At 36.2% G+C, this 16,761-nt stretch overlaps 1 protein-coding gene across 1 annotated transcript; it reads left to right on the top strand.

Moving 5' to 3' along the window:
• Window positions 1-322: 322 nt before the first annotated feature.
• LOC127207339 (olfactory receptor 10AG1-like) lies at window positions 323-1,303 on the top strand. The gene has a single exon (XM_051166736.1). The coding sequence runs from the start codon at window positions 323-325 to the stop codon at window positions 1,301-1,303; it is 981 nt and encodes a 326-aa protein (XP_051022693.1).
• The last annotated feature ends 15,458 nt before the right edge of the window (window positions 1,304-16,761 follow it).

Genomic DNA, 16,761 nt, shown 5'->3' with positions numbered 1-16,761 from the left:
GGGAAAGAGCCAGGTAGGCTACCGAAGTGACATAAAGTGGAACGTCAGGACCAAATCCATGTATATTAATTTTTCTGCAATGACAAGTGAATAAAAAAATATAGTTCTATGAACTTTGTTGATACATTAGAATATATATTTAACATGGTCACTTTATGTGGAAGACTTTATTGGCAAAAGTGGTTCTATTTTTATTCATGTGAATTCACTACTTCCAGTTTCAGAGTATGTCACCCAGATGAACAAACTGCAAGATACAGAAAGAAGCTTAAAACTCATAAAGACTAAAGCACACATCCCAATCAGAATCGAGAAGAGGAAAATGCAGTCCAGACATGTGAACCCACGAAGACCTAACAAGCTTAAAATCATACAAACAAATCTTACCCTACCTACAGAATTTATTCTCTTGGGATTTTCTGATATTCCCAGATTGCATTGGTTTCTCTTTGGTATCTTCCTGTTCATCTACATGATTATCCTGCTGGGGAATGGCATCATCATTCTCATCACGAGGGTTGAGCCCGCTCTGCAAACCCCCATGTATTTTTTCATCAGCAATTTTTCCTTGTTAGAAATCTGCTATGTTTCTGTCACTCTTCCTAGAATGCTTATGGATCTTTTCACATTGAAAGGAAATATTCCCTTTTTTGCCTGTGCTACACAAATGTGCCTATTTCTTATACTGGGGGCCACTGAATGCTTCCTCTTGGCTGTCATGGCCTATGACCGTTATGTGGCCATCTGCAACCCTCTGCACTATCCTGTAGTCATGAGTCACAAGGTGTGCACCCAGCTAGTGGTTGCTTCCTGGGTCATTGGAATTCCCATTCAGGTGGGACAGACATATCAGATTTTGTCTCTGCCCTTCTGTGACTCTAACCAGATCAATCACTTCTTCTGTGACATACCTCCACTGCTCAAATTAGCATGTGGAGACATCTTTGTAAATGAGCTTGTGGTCTTTATATCTGCTGTGCTGATTGTCACTGTTCCGTTCATGTTGATCCTTGTGTCTTACAGCAGAATCATCTCAACCATCCTGAAACTGCCATCAAACACAGGAAGGGCCAAAGCATTTTCCACCTGCTCTTCCCACCTTATAGTTGTGTTTTTATTCTATGGATCAGCTAGCATCACCTATTTAAAACCTAAGTCCAATAAGCATGAGGGCATAGACAAACTACTTTCTCTGTTTTACACCATTTTGACCCCAATGTTCAATCCCTTGATATATAGCCTGAGAAACAGAGATGTCACAGGGGCACTGAGAAAACTATTTACCAGGTTGTTAACATTGTGAGAAAATTAAAGTCAGATAAATTATTTTTATAGATTTTGTACATTTAATTAAAACAAAATTTCATTTTGAAAATGATTAATTGATAAATGAAAATTGATAATATGATTACTTCTTAATGGATCTATTTTTTATAATTATCTGCAAAATCCTTAACAACATTCTGCTTTTAAACATGTGTTTCTCCTTGCTTTATATTGGCAAATAGAGGTGCCAATATCAGCAAGAAATGATTGTGTTTTGGCTATGACAAAATGTCCTTACAAAACTCCTGTTCTTGCGTTCATTAAATTATTTTTCTTTGGACTCTTTTACCTGTTCTTGGGACACTTTACTCCTAGTGGTTGCCTCCTCCAGCTGGATGTGAGGGTTTGTGCCTTGTCTTATTGCAACTTGTTATGCAGTATTTGGTTAACATCCCTGGAAGAACTGTTCGCTTCTGAAGGGAAACAGAAGAGAAGTGGACTTGGGGCAGAGAAGAAGTGGAGTGGAGGGAGTGGGAGGGGTGGATAGAGGGGAAACTGAGGTCAGGATGTAAACCACGTGAGGAGAAGAAATTTTAAAAATATTCCTTCATCTCCCATATAGACTGCTACTGTCAATGCAAGGTTATCTTTAACATTATGACTTATTTTTTTGAATAATGGAAACCTTTTTATAAGGTAAAATCCCCACCCTAGGCTTTTTCCAGACAATGAAAAATTATATAGAAAGAGCTGTTGCTGCCAAAAGCATTGGTATAAAATATGATGTAATCAAGTTTATAACATATTATCTAAAGTTATTGAAATGATTTTCCACATTGTATATTGGTTCTGTGATGTATATATTATTATTAGCATTTGAATTTTGTTTATGCTTTCTAATACCACAATATAATTTATATTCTTAAAAGATGCTTAAAACAGTTATATTCCTAGTTCTATGCATATTTCAGAATTTATCTTACCAAATAAAACACTCCATTTTGAAATAAATATATCACTATCATCAATAATGTAGTCTTAACTTGAAAAATAAACATCTATGATAATATATTCTTATATCTTGACAGTACGACCAAAACACATGGGCTACGTAATTTTAATTCAGTATTCCAATCAATACTGTATGTATGAATTAAAGAAAATCACTTAGGGATAAAAATTGTAATTTTATTCTCAATATTTTTTATAAAATATACGATGTGATACATTGATTTTCTATGTAAGAGTAAATTCAGTTTTGATTTCAGTATTTGGAATTTGAAGGGAAGAAGCATAAGAAAATTTTGGTGAAATGGACATTCTGTATCTAGACTACTTAAATGGTTAATAATGGGGCACACACACCATTTATCCTTAGAGGCAGGTTACACAAGCCATAACCAATGGCAACTTATCATCAGCCTACTTCGTACACACAGGCTTATATTTTGGATATGAACTATTACCACCCAATGAAAGCTAACCATGCATTATATAAGACATTGGAAGGACTTCATTTCCAAACTTAGCATTCTTCCCCAGTCTTCATGGACATTTCATAACAAAATCCAGCTAATTATTGTTTTAAAATTTTTTTCCTTCATTATCTAATTAATTTACTTTACATCCTGATCACAGCTTCCCCTCCCTCCTCTCCTCCAAGTCTTACCCTCTCACCTCCTCTTTTCCCATTCTCCCTCCATAAAGTGAGGGGAGGCCTCATGTGTATATCAACAGGCCATATCAGGATGCCGTAGGACTAGGCACTTCTCCTATTGAGGCTGGACAGGCAGGTCCAGCTAGGGGAAAGGGATCCAGAGACAGGCAATGGAGTCAGAAACAGCCCCTGCTCCTGCTGTAAGAGGTCCTATATGAAGGCCGAGCCGCACAGCTGTTACATATATGCAGAGGGCCTAGGTCAGTCCCATGAATGCTCTCTGTTTGGAGATTCATTCTCTATGAGCCTATATGGGCCCACACCATATATATTTTTGTATATATATTTTTTTTCTATAATGTTTTTGTGTTGTCTTTGACATCTTGGATGGTTCAGTCTTTCATTCCCCCATTCCCTATTAGTGGCTGTGGGTTCATTAGTAACTGGGTGAAGGCTCTTAGCTTAGATCTTGTCATGTGTGTCTTTCTGGGTCTGGGCTACTTCATTCAGAATGATATTTTCTATACTTAAGAACTTAACCATTTGATATACCTATGTTGAGAATTTTCTGTTGAGCTCTGACCCCACCTCTTAATTGGGTTAATTGGTTTGTAGTGCTTGATTTCTTGAGTTCTTTATATATTTCATATATTAGCCCTTTGTCTGATGTATGGTTGGTGAAGAGCTTTTCCTAGTCTGTAGGCTGTCGCTTTGTTCTGTTGACAGTGTCTTCTGTCTTACAGAAGCTTCTCAGTCTCATGAGGTCTCATTTATTAATTGGTGCCCTTAGAGCCTGGTATTCTGTTGGTATTCTGTTCGGGAAATTGTCTAGTGTGCCAATGAGTTCAAGGATCTTCCCCACTTTTTATTCTAACGAATTTAGTGTCTCTGGTTTTATGTTGAGGTCTTTAATCCACTAGGACTTGAGTTTCGTGCATGGTAATAAATATGGATCTATTTGCATTTTTCTGCATGCAGACCTCCAGTTAGACAAGCACCGTTTGTTGAAGATGCTATTCTTTTTCCATTGCATAGATTTGGCTTCTTGTCAAAAATCAAGTATCCATAAGTGTGTGGACTTATTTCTGGGCCTTTGATTTGGTTCCATTGATAAACAAGCCTAATTTTATGCCAGTCCCATACTGTTGCTCTACATTACAGCTTGAGATCAAGGAGGGAGCTAACAGAGAATTCTCAACAGAGGAGTATGGAATGGCTGAGAAACACTTAAAGAAATGCTCAACATCCATAGTCATCAGAGAAATGCAAATTAAAATGACTCTGAGATTCCATCTTATACCCATCAGAATGGCTAAGATCAAAAACTCAAGTGACAGCACATGCTGGGAAGGATGTGGAGAAAAGGGAACACTCCTTCATTGCAAACTTGTAGAACCACTTTGGAAATCTGGCACTTTTTCAGAGAATTGGGAATAGAGCTACCTCAAGACTCAGCTATTCCACTCCTTGGAATATATCCAAATGTTGCTTCACCTACAGGAAGGACATCTGCTCAACTAATCTGGAAACAACCTAGATGTCTCTCAATCGAGGAATGGATAAAAAATTGTGGTACATTTACACTGTGGGATACTACTTAGCTATTAAAAACAAGGGAATCTTGAAATTTGCAGGCAACTGAACAGAACTAGAAATGATCATCCTGAGTGAGTTAACCCAGACCCAGAAAGATACACATGGTGTATATTGATTTATAATTGAACACTATCCCAACAGGGATGCCCTCTGAGAGTCTTCACTTGGCAGGTGATTGGGACAGATTGGGTCAGATGCTGAGTCTTCCTATTGGGACTCCAGGTGAGAGAGGTACGGCATAATAGGAAAATAGAAGGACACAGAGTATCCTGGAACCCGTCAAGAGGATCATCAAGGATGATGGATCTGAACCCAGGGGGGCCTACACAAACTGCTGTACAAACCAAAGACAATGTATGCAGTATCATAGACTCCCTATTCAGATTTAGCCAATGAACAGTGCATTCTGCACAGTTGTGTGGAGAGCAGGGACTGACTCTGACATGAACTCTGGTGCCCCCTATTTGACCACTTCTCCTTACTGAAGAGGCCTGGTGGCACACAGAGGAAGGGGAAGCAGGCTATCAGACCTCATCAGAATGAGACCTGATAGGCTGTGATTATAAGATTGGGGAGCCCCCTTCTGTCACAGGTCTAGGAGAGGGGAATAGGGTGAAATAGGGAGGGAGAGAGGAGGGAACAGGAAGATCCAAGAGAGGGGATAACAATCGGGATGTTATCTGAATAGATTTTTAAAAAAATTATTTCCTTAAAAAATCTCAATAAATTAGACACCAACCACCCATATAACCCAATTAAAAATGGGGTGCAAAAAAAAAAAAAACCAGAATTCTCAACAGAGAAATCTCTAATGGCTGAGAAGCACTTCAAGAAATTGTTAAAAAAAATTTTTTTAACAATTCAAAAAATTTCAAAATTGCATTATGAAAGTACATTCTGTGACCCAAGATAAAATCTTAGGCATATTTTATGACATGTCTTTTCTTGGGGAGCAAAAACAGAACTACTATTCATTTCAGATAGAGAACCCACAATAAACCAAAATATGCACATGATGAAAATCTAACTCACTAAATCAATTAAATATTATTGGGTCTATTTATAGGAGAATGGGTGAAGAATTATTTACAGGTGCAGAAACGACTAAACACAGATGTATTTCCAAATCCACAACAGAATGGGTGACAGTTCACATACTGGGAACCTGGAGCACACTGTAGAGCTTGCAAACAGCTGAATAATCTTTTCAAGTTCTCAGCTGTTCTAAGCCTCCAAATATAATATTGGAAATTGAGAAAGGGAGAAAAGACTCAACACCAGACCAGAACACAGTGAGGCAAACATTAAATAGTGGAGTTCTATGTTGAACAGGAGGTGGGTCGAACAAAATCTGAAGTTCTTGAAAAGCCTTGTGTCCTTTTACTTTTTAGTATATAACTTCATTGCACTTCTGGCTCCTGATCTTCCCTGAGAAGAGTCTTACCAAATGCTCACAAGCCTGGTTTCCCTGTCATCCTAAAGGTCCCCCATGTAGCTTAGGTTTCATTTTATACTCTCATGGACTTGTCTTTCGAAACTGTGATCTTTCCTTATGTCCTTGGCTTGCCAGGACTTTCTATGATATGTAAGTGGAACTTTTTTAATACTGTAAGAGTTGAATTCTAGATACTTGCAAAATTAACATCAGTAGAGGCTGGCAAGTTCTGTCATTATTTGGAGATAAATGTGTGACTTTTCAACCATGTTTGCCGCAATCTCTGTCTCTGACTAAATTCAGGAAAATATTTCTGTAAATTGTAGGGTAACAGGTCAGTGGAAAATAGCCCACTCCTGGACTGTTCCACAGCTGAAATTTGGAAATCCCTGCTCCTATGACTTAGTGTCAACAGCCAAGAGATACTTCTCACTACAGTACACTTTTCCATTAGCTCACTGAACATATTCCGCTTGCTCACTGCATATGTTTCAAAACCCTAGAAAAGCCCACTCCTCTTCCAAGCCTTTTACTTTTCCTGTTCCCACTCAGAGGTAACAGCAATTCTGTGTTTCTCCCCAATAAATCTCTTGTGTGAGGTTTGTTGTCTAGTATGATTATACGGTGTTCTTTATCTCCCTACTGCAAGATACACTTGTATCATAAAAACCCTTTCCTGATGAACATAAGTAAGGTTCAGAAAATTTTCATCTCAATGGAAATACTTCCAAATAATATATAATTTTATACTTTAAGGTTACCATGTAAGTCTGGACAGTTCTTTAGATACTGCCATGACATCATTTTATTGCCCTATTTTAAGATTTTGGTGTGTTTTTATTGGCTCAGTTATTGGTTTGCCATTCCCTCAATCTTTGCTCCATCTTTACCCCTAAACTTTTGTGTGCAAGACATAATTTGAGTTGAAGGATTTATGTGTAAATTGGTGTCCCCTCTGTCCTTTGGAGTGCCACCTGGCTATAGGAGGTGTATACTTCAAGCTCCTTAATCTTCAGTGCTAGCAGTCTCAGCTAAGGTCACTACCATAGACTACCTAGAGCTTCCCTGTCTCGGAAATGCTGCCCCCAACAGTTTCCATCCTTTCTCCTGGACCTCAACCACATCTCCCCACATGCTTGTTACTCTCCCCAACCTCTGCCCCATCAAGTTCCTTCCCTCCATCGACATCAGATGTATATATTATTTCCTGTTCTAAGTGAGATTCAACCTTCTTACTTTGGGTATTCCTTGGCTTCTTTGCAACTGAGGATTACAGCGTGGTTATCCTGTACTTTATAGCTAGTATCCACTTATAATTGAGTGCATACCATGAGTGTCTTACTGTGTCTAGGTTACCTCACTCAGGATAATCTTTTCTAGTTCTATCTTTTGCTTGCAAATTTCAATATTCTCTTGTTTTTAATACTTGAGTAGTGTTCCACTGTGTAAATATACTTCATTTTATTTATCCGTTCTTCACTTGAGGAACCTCTAGATAGTTCATAGTTTCTCTCTATTGTGAATAAAGCTGCTATGAACATTGTTGAGCAAATGTCCTTGTGGTATGGTGGAACAAATTTTGAGTTTATGACCAGGAGTAGTATAGCTGGGTCTTCAAGTAGAATTATTCCCAATTTTCTGAGAAAGTGCCAGATTGATTTCCAAAGTGGTTGTAGAAGTTTGTACTCACACCAGCAATGGAGCAGTGCTCTGAAACCTTGCCTGCACGTGATGTCACTTGAATTTTGGATATTAGCCATTCTGCCAGGTTTAAGATGGAATCTCAGAATTGTTTTGATTGTTTTTCCCTGATGACTGAGAATGTTGAACATTTCTTTAAGTGCTTCTCTGCCATTAGAGATTCCACAGGTGATAATTATTGGTTTTACTCTGAACCTATTTTAAGTGTGCTATTTCATTTGTGTTTTTTAATTTCATGAGTTCTTATGTGTTTTAGATAATAGCCCTCTGTCAGATATAGGGTTGGTAAAGATCTTTTCTCAACCTTTGGGCTGCCATTTTGTCCTTTTGACAGTGTGTTTTGCCTTGCAAAAGATTTTCAGTTTCATGAGGTCCCATTTATTAATTATTGATCTTAGTGGCTGAGCTATTGGTGTCATGTTCAGTAAGTCATCTTCTGTACCAATGAGTTCAAAGCTATTCCCCAGTTTTTCTTATATTATACTTAGTGTATCCAATTTTATGTTAAGCTCTTTAATCCACATGGAGTTGAGTTCTGTGCAGGGTGATAAATAAGGGTCTATTTACATTCTTCTATGTGGAGACATCCAGTTAGACTAAGACCATTTGTAAAGATGATTTCTTTTGTCCACTGTATGGCTTTTATTTCTTTGTCATATATCAAGTATCTCTATGTGTGTGGCTTTATTTCTGGGTCTTCAATTCAATCTCATTGATCAACATGCCCAAATTTGTGCCAATAAGTTGCAGTTTTTAATACTACTGCTCTGTACTACAACTTGAAAGCAGGGATGGTGATATCTCCAAAAGCTCTTTTACTATACAGGATTGTTTTGCTATCCTGGGTTGTTCATTTTTCCCCATGAAAGTGAGTCTTGCTCTTTCCAGGTCTGTAAAAAATTGTGTTTGAAAAAATATGGAAATTTCATTAAATCTTTTACTTCTGCAGATCCATGAGAATGGGAGATCTTTCTATATTCTGATATCTTCTTCATTGTCTTTCTTCAGAGACTTCATGTTGTCATATAGTTTTTTTCACTGGTTTGATACAAGTTACACCAAGATATTCATATTATGTGTGACAATTGTAAATGGTGTTGTTTTCCTAATTTCTCTCTCAGCCCATGGATCTTTTATATAGAGGAAGGCTGCTGATTATTTTTAGTCAATTTTGTATCCAGGCACTCTGTTGAAGGTTTTTATTATCTCTAGAAGTTCCTGGGTTGAATTTTAGGGGTCACTTATATATGCTGTCATATCATCTGTGAATAGGGAGACTTTGACTAATTCTTTTCCCTGATATCATTTAGTTGTCTGCTCTAGATAAGAACTTCAAGTGCTGTGCTAAATAGAGGAGAGAGTGGGCATCCTTGTCTTGTCCTTGAGTTTAGTGGAATTCTTTTAAATTTCTCTCCATTTAATTTGATAATGGTTAATGTCTTGCTGTTGTGCGTTTATTGTGTTTGAGTATGTGTCTTGTATGCCTGATCTCTCCAAGACTTTTAAAATGAAGAGGTATTGGGTTTTGTCAAAGGAGTATTCAGCATCTAGTGTGAAAATCATGTGTTTTTTCCCTTCAGTTTGTTTATAGGGTGGATTAGGTTGGTAGATTTTTGTATATTGAAACATCCCTGCATCCCTGTGATAAACAGTACTTGATTATGTTGGATGATATCTTGGCTGTGTTCTTGGATTTGGTTTGCAAAAATTTTGTTGAGCTTTTTTTTCATGAATCTTTATAATGGAGATTGCTCTAAAATATTCTTTTGGTTGAGTCTTAGTGTGGTGTACGTATCAGGATGACTGTGGCCTCATAGAATAAGTTTGGCAACGTTTTTCTGCTTTTATTTTGTGGAATTGTTTAAAGAGAATTGGTATTAGCTTCAGGCAAGTGTATGGAAACACGATAGATTTTTAAAAACCACTAGCTCTCCTGTACAGAAATGACAAACAGGTAAAGAAATAACTTAGAGAAACTACCCCCTTCTCAATAGTCACAAATAACATAGAGTGTCTTGGTATAACTCTAACAAACAATTCAAAGACTTGTATGACAAGAACTTAAATTCTCTGAACAAAGAAACTGAAAAAGATATCAGAAGATGGAATATGACTTATTATATTTTATTTTGTTATGGCGGGTTATTATCTGCTAGAAGCCTGTTTTCTTCTTAAATGAGAAACAGAAATGAAGTAGATATGGAGGGTAGGGAAGTAGAGAGAAACTAGGAAGAGTTGATGGAGGGTGAACTATAATCAGTTTATATAGCTTCAAAGGAAAAAGCACATAGATCTCTGTAAGTTTGAAGCCAACCTGGTCGACAGATCACATTCCAGGACAGCAAGGGCTATACAGAGAAATCTTTTCTAGGAAAAACAAAACAGAAGAAGAGGAGGAGGAGGACGAGGATGAGGATGAGGAGGAGAACAAGGAAGAAGAAGACGAAAAGGAAGAAGAAGAAAAGACCTCATAGCCTAAGCTATGGTGTTCTGTTCAGGAAGTAGTCTCTTGTGCCAATGAGTTCAAGGCTCTTCCCCACTTTTGCTCCTAACAGATTTAGAGTATCCAGTTTTAAGTTGAGATCTTTAATCCACTTCAACTTTAATTTCATTCCTGGTGATAAATATGGGCTTATTTGCATTTTTCTACATGTAGCCATCCAGTTAGACTAGCACCATTTCTTGAAGATGCTATCTTTTTTTCCATTGTGTGGGTTTTGCTTCCTTGTAAAAAATAAAATGCCCATGGGTATGTGGACTTATTTCTAGGTCTTATATTCAATTCCATTGATCAACCATCCTATTTCCATGCCAGTACCAATGGGACTTCATGAAACTGAAAAGCTTCTGTAAGGCAAGGACACCATCAGCAGAACAAAATGACGGCCCCAAATCAGCAGGAAGAAACTTTAAGAAATGATGACCCATTTCTCCTAAGGGGGTTGGGTAGGGTTTTTCTTTTCTCTCTTGGGCTACAGATACTTATTTTCATTGGGAGTTGGTTATAAGTTATTATTGGTCTTATTCAGAGAGAAAATGAGGTTGGACTCAGGGATATCTCTCTTTTTCTTTATTTCTTTTGTAGGTATGAAGATAGGGGTTGAAAAGAAAGAAGGGGGGGGATGTAGAAATATATAGAAGTGACAGGACAAAAAGTAGATTATTGAATATACTCACCAATTTAAGGCCTTAATTGTTACTCACAAGTAAGGTTATTTTTAACTCATTAGTATAGAATTTTGTATATTGATGCAAAGTAAATTAATTTTGATACATTGGTGTAGAATTCAAATTTAAGAATATTCTTCACACACATTATATATATATTTCTACTCTAGTATGAGGTATTTTCCACATACTATGCAATTATAATACAAAGTTTACTTCTAATACCTTAAAAGTGCTATTATAATCTGTTTAGGAAAACTAATACAAGATAATTGTTAGTTGATCATATCATGGTCATGTCAGTTACTAGTCTATTTTCCCACATGAATATATATTCTAGGTTTAAAATATAGATTTGATTTTATAGATACATAAAGTAAAATAGACAAGACCTTCAAAAGTCTCAGAGACCTACAGAATATGGCATTTAAAGATGTTTTTAATATTTTTGACAACAAGACAGGTTAACTCCTGACAACACCCAACATACCTCAAAGAAGATGATGAGCATCAAAGAACCTTTTTATGGAGATGGCTTCAAATGTGGCAAAGCAGCCACAAGTGTGGCAAACCAGCCACTGGGCAAAATTCTGCCTAAAATGGACAAGCTTGGATGTCAATGGCCAAACTCTGCCAAGACAGGGTAAGCAAGTCCTCAATATTTCCTGCCTCACAAGCATGTCTGTGATATATATTGGGCCAGAATGCTGAAGATGATGCTCCATTGTCATAGAGAGTTTGGGATGATTGTTCAGGCATCAAACTGTCTTTGTCGTATTTTCATTTTGGAAGCTGCTAAACTGCACTTCTGGAATACTCAGGCAAATAAGTTTTTTCCTTCTCAAGACTCTGATAGAGTTGAAGAGCAGATAGTTTGGTGATACAATTAAGCTTAGTTATTTAGGGCTTAACATGTTTTCAGGTGTAGATAGATGTGTTAAGTTGATAGAGATGAGATGAGAGATGATAGATATTGATTTAAATTCAGAATTTTGGACTTGCCATGAAAAGAAAGATGTTTTCTTTAAGACTGCCAAATACACAGAGCTAAAACACTATTAATGTAACATTTATCAATTCCTAATTTTTTGTGGGTCTTCCTGCTGTATGTAGTTACTTTTATTTATGTGTAATAATATAGATTTATATGTAAAAATATAATACATATATATAAAACAAACAAAACAAAATAAGAATAAGCAGAGACAGAAAGAAAGAAAGGAAGAAAGAAAGAAAGAAAGAAAGAAAGAAAGAAAGAAAGGAAGAAAGAAAGAAAGAAAGAAAGAAAGAAAGAAAGAAAGAAAGTCACACTTTATTCCAATTCTGCTATTAGGCTATGAAACAATATTTATTTAGCATTAAATTTGGCCACACATTTACATCTTTTCAAATTACAATCTTTGTAAACTTGAGAAACAACCATTAGAAGTTAGAGGGTTTTTACTGTTTGTTTCAATAAAAAATAAATAAAAATTTGTCTGCTTGTATTAAAAAAACTTTCTTCATCAATAATTTTCTTTCTAAAAGGAGGTTCTGTTTTATTTTGAGACATTGTTGAACACATGTTTATATGTAAAAGTAATTTTAGGTAAGAGAATTATATTTACATTGTGACATTTGAATGACAAATGGAAAAAAAGTTCTGGGTTTTTCCTCATCTTAGCTGTCAGTGCAGTGTGAAGGGGAGGGATGGTTGTTAAAAAAAAAAAAACAAGTCCCCTGATCAAAATTTTTCAAGGACTTATTTTGTTTTCTACGAAATAATGTCCAGTCATAGAAGGTGCCACATGGTTCAGGCCCAGGCTAAGCTACCATAACCCCTAAGCTCCCTGCACCTCACTGATATTGATCTCCTTTCAGAATGTACCCAGTTCTCACAAGCCCCCAGCTCTCTATGCAGGCTATCCATCTTCCTGAAGTTGTGGGAAAATATTACTCTTTCTAGAATATTCTGAAAATCGATTGCATTCCACATCATAAGTAGAATGTCCCATCCATGACTTTCATGCCATCTTCAAAGTTGCTCCAGTCCTTGCTGAATGGCCACAAGGCAGTTACTGCTTATTTTTGTCATTCTTAGTATACTTATTGTGTAAATAAACGTTTGAATCCTGTTTTCTCTCTTAAAAAAAAAAAAAAAAAAAAAAGGTTAGCAGTTAATACACAGACTTAGAACTGATAAATGTCCTGAGAATATGTTGCTGTGGATGTTTAGATCTAAATGGGATTTTTGTTTCATTCATCTTACACACAAGGGTCAGGGTACAGGACTGAAAACATGGTGGGAAGAGTGTAAATGCTGAAGGTTGAGGAGGAGTGTAAAAAGTTGTCTTTAGGATACGACATGGTTTTTGCAATCATGCACTCACATCATTAATGGTTATCTTTGTGAAACCTGGAGAAGATTTTGTCAGTTAAAAGTTTCTTCCATAGCTTCACCATTTGCTGAAGACACATAGGTTGCTCATAGTCCAGTGGATGTCATCACACACACGGACCTAACTAGCGACAGAGGAATATAGAAAAAACAAATAAATATAAATACAGGATGTCAGGATCAATAGAAAATTGGAAAACTTTGTGGAAATTGAAGAGAAAAATGGGAAGGGATGCACATAAGCTTTACATATTATATATGAATGAAATTCTCAAGCAATGTAAGTATTATTTAAAAAACAAAGCAAATATCATCCACTAGCTTTTGAAATGTAAAGTAACATAAAAACTTTGGAATACATTATGAGTTAACTAAAAAGTCAGCATTCGCATTATCATTCCAATACTAAGTAAGACTTGGAAGAAATTAAAATATTGCTAAATACAATATTTATTAATGATTATACAAAATATAAGAACAGAAACTTAGTGTGTCTTAAATTCTGAATGAAAATCAATCTCCATCACATTTTGTCATTAGCAACTTAAAACATCTATGTAGACCTAAAAACACCATAACCCTTAAACAACTAAGCTTCATTACAAAACTAAACTACCTGGTCTTCAACTCCATCAGAGTCTTGAGAAGTAATAAACTTGATTACCTGAGTATATCGGGAGTGCAGGTTAAAAGCTTTCCAAATGAGATGACAGAGACAGTTTCCTACCTGAATAGTCACCCAAAATTCTTGATTATGTTGAAGCATCTTCTTCAGCCTTCTGGCTCAATATACTTGAAAAACATATTTGTGAAGTAGGAACTATTGAGGACTTGTTTACCCTGGCTTGGTAGAGTTTGGCTGTTGACTCTTCTTGTGTCCAAGATAGGAAAGATGTTTTCTTCAAGGCTGTCAAATACAAATACTCAAAACAGTAAGAGTGTAATATTTATATAATTCCTGGTTGTGTCATGTTTCTTCTTGTCATCAGTAGTTTAGTGTATATATGTGTAACAATACAAATATATATTAAAAATAAAAAATGTTTAAAAAATGAACAAAAGGTTTTCACTAAAAAAAAAAAAAAAGAATAGAAACTTGAAGTCAACCAAAATTTCAATAAGATATGAGTAAATGCATATACCAAAGATTTCTCAGTCAATAGATTTTATTCTAAAGTGAAATATCGGTTTGCTATACTGATAGAACTAAGATCCACCTAGAATCTTCATACAGGGCAAAAGACTTCACATTTTTAAAGTATACATTCTCACAGATTATGGAATATGTATACTTGACATAGCTGATACTCTAAATAGAGGCTTTAAGGGAAATATGCCTTATATTGCTGTGAAAGAATATTTGTGAGTGATATAAAGATTATAATTTATAGTTGGAGGTGGCTTGAAATATTTTTGCATCTTTAATATCACATATTCATAAAGATATTTTTATTTTAAGTGCAGAGTCAATTTTGTAAAAAAAAGACTTGTCTGTCAGTAGTTTTACAAATTTAAGACTAACATGAGCTGGCAAATAATGAGATTCTATAAAACTCAACTGAAATTTCAAGACAGTTAAATACTTGCCTGTGTAAAGTTATTGTTTTACTTCTGTTGAAAATATTAAATATAAGTGTTATCATATCACAGTATGCTTTTCTGATTTTGAAGATTATGTTTAAATATTGAATTTTGTATTCAGTAAACATGAGCTTTTCCTTCTCTTTAGCAACGTTTGCACTCTCTGGAATTTTAGTTTATAGACTGATGTTGTGATTGACATTGACTTTATGAGAGAGTTGATCAGAAATAGCTGTGTCCATGATATGTCACTATGAATATATAATATTTATGCATTGGAAAACTTCATCATAGACACTATCACAACTACTACTGTTATATTCTACAAATCTACTCTAAAATGTTTTAACTTAGGGATTAAAAAGGACAAATTTTAAAAGCATTGGCTTTATATCTGTAAACTACGTGTCTACGTCTTCGGTCAAGCAATATTGAGTTGTAAAATCTCGACAAGAAAGTTAACTTTTATGATTAAATATTATAGATAATCAAAGACAGAATGCTACAGAACTAGAAAAATTACCTTTGAGGTTTTGAAAAATATTGACACATTCTCTCTTTTCCAACAAAGGCAAGGATTTTGGTAGAGAAAGCAGATGTTCTCCAAACATATTCATTTTACACATGACTGTATTTCTTCTTTTTAAAAAATTTACATATTTATTCACTTTACATCCGAGGCATAGACCCCTCCCTCCTCTCCTTCCTGTCACAGCTTCGCTCCTTCTTCTCCCTGTCCCCATCCCACACCAGTACATCAAGCTACATCAGGACTGAGTCCATCTTCTTCACCAATGACCTAGTGAGGCAGCTCCACCAGTGGGAAGTGACTGAAAAGCAGGCAACAGAATCCATGTCTGAGTCAGCTCCCTCTCCCCTTTCTAGGGGAACCACATGAACACCAACCTATATATTATCTTTGTATGTGTAAAGGGCCTAGGTCAAGTCCTTGCGTTGTCCTTGGTTAGTGCATTAGTCCCGACAAGCCTCCCCGGGCCGAGCCTGGTTGGATTTGTTGAGCTTCTTATGGAACTCCTGTCCTATCCAGGTCCTTCTATTCTTCCTCCAACTGTTCCACAAGATTCCCTGTGCTCTGCCCATAGTTGGCAATAAGTCTCAGTATCTGTTTCAGTCCACTGCTGTGTAGAGCCAAATAAGGACAGCTATGCTAGGCTCTGATCTGCAATCATAGTAAAGTATCATTGATAAACTCAAGGGTTGGCCTTTTCCCATGGGATAGGTCTCAGACTGGGCTAGGCATTGGGTGTGCTTCAGAGATGCCCCAATAGATCACCAAAGGACAGCATAGGAACATACTCAACAAAACCCAGGTCTAAAGTGCACCAACAAAACTCAGCTACCCTACTACAACAAGCCCTGGGTATCATAAAACACCTGAAGCACAAGAAAACAACCTTAAATTTAATCTTATGACAGTGGTAGAGACCTTTAAACATGAAATGAATTAATCCCTCAAAGAAATACAGGAAAATACAAACAACCAAGTGAAGGAAATAAATAGTTCCCTTAAAAAAATACAGGAAAATACAAGGAAGTATGAGAAGGAAATGAAAAAATAAAACTATTCAAGACTTGAAAAGAGAAATAGAAGCAATAAAGAAAACAGACAATGAGGCAATCATGGAGATGGAAAACCTAAGAAAGAGAACAGGAACTACAGACATAAGTATCACCAAAAGACTACAAGAGATGGAAGAAAGTATCTCAGGTATAGAATTTAGATAGAAGGCATCGATACACCAGTTAAAGAAAACAGTAATTCTAAAAATGTTTCTTTTTTATTAAATAATTTTTTTATTCACTTTGCATCCTGATCATAGCCTCCTCCTTCCTCTCCTCCCAGTCTCACCCTCCATCCCCTTGTCCTCAGAAAAGGAGAGCCCATAACCTTCCAACCCCAGATAATCGTAACATCAGGGTTGAGTTCATCACCTTCCTCTGTGGCCTACCAAGGCAGTC

Source organism: Acomys russatus, chromosome 24 (assembly GCF_903995435.1).
Source record: "Acomys russatus chromosome 24, mAcoRus1.1, whole genome shotgun sequence".
Classification (NCBI taxonomy): domain Eukaryota; kingdom Metazoa; phylum Chordata; class Mammalia; order Rodentia; family Muridae; genus Acomys; species Acomys russatus.
The sequence above is the reverse complement of the archived record's forward strand: the minus strand, read 5'-3'. Positions and strand labels throughout refer to the sequence as shown.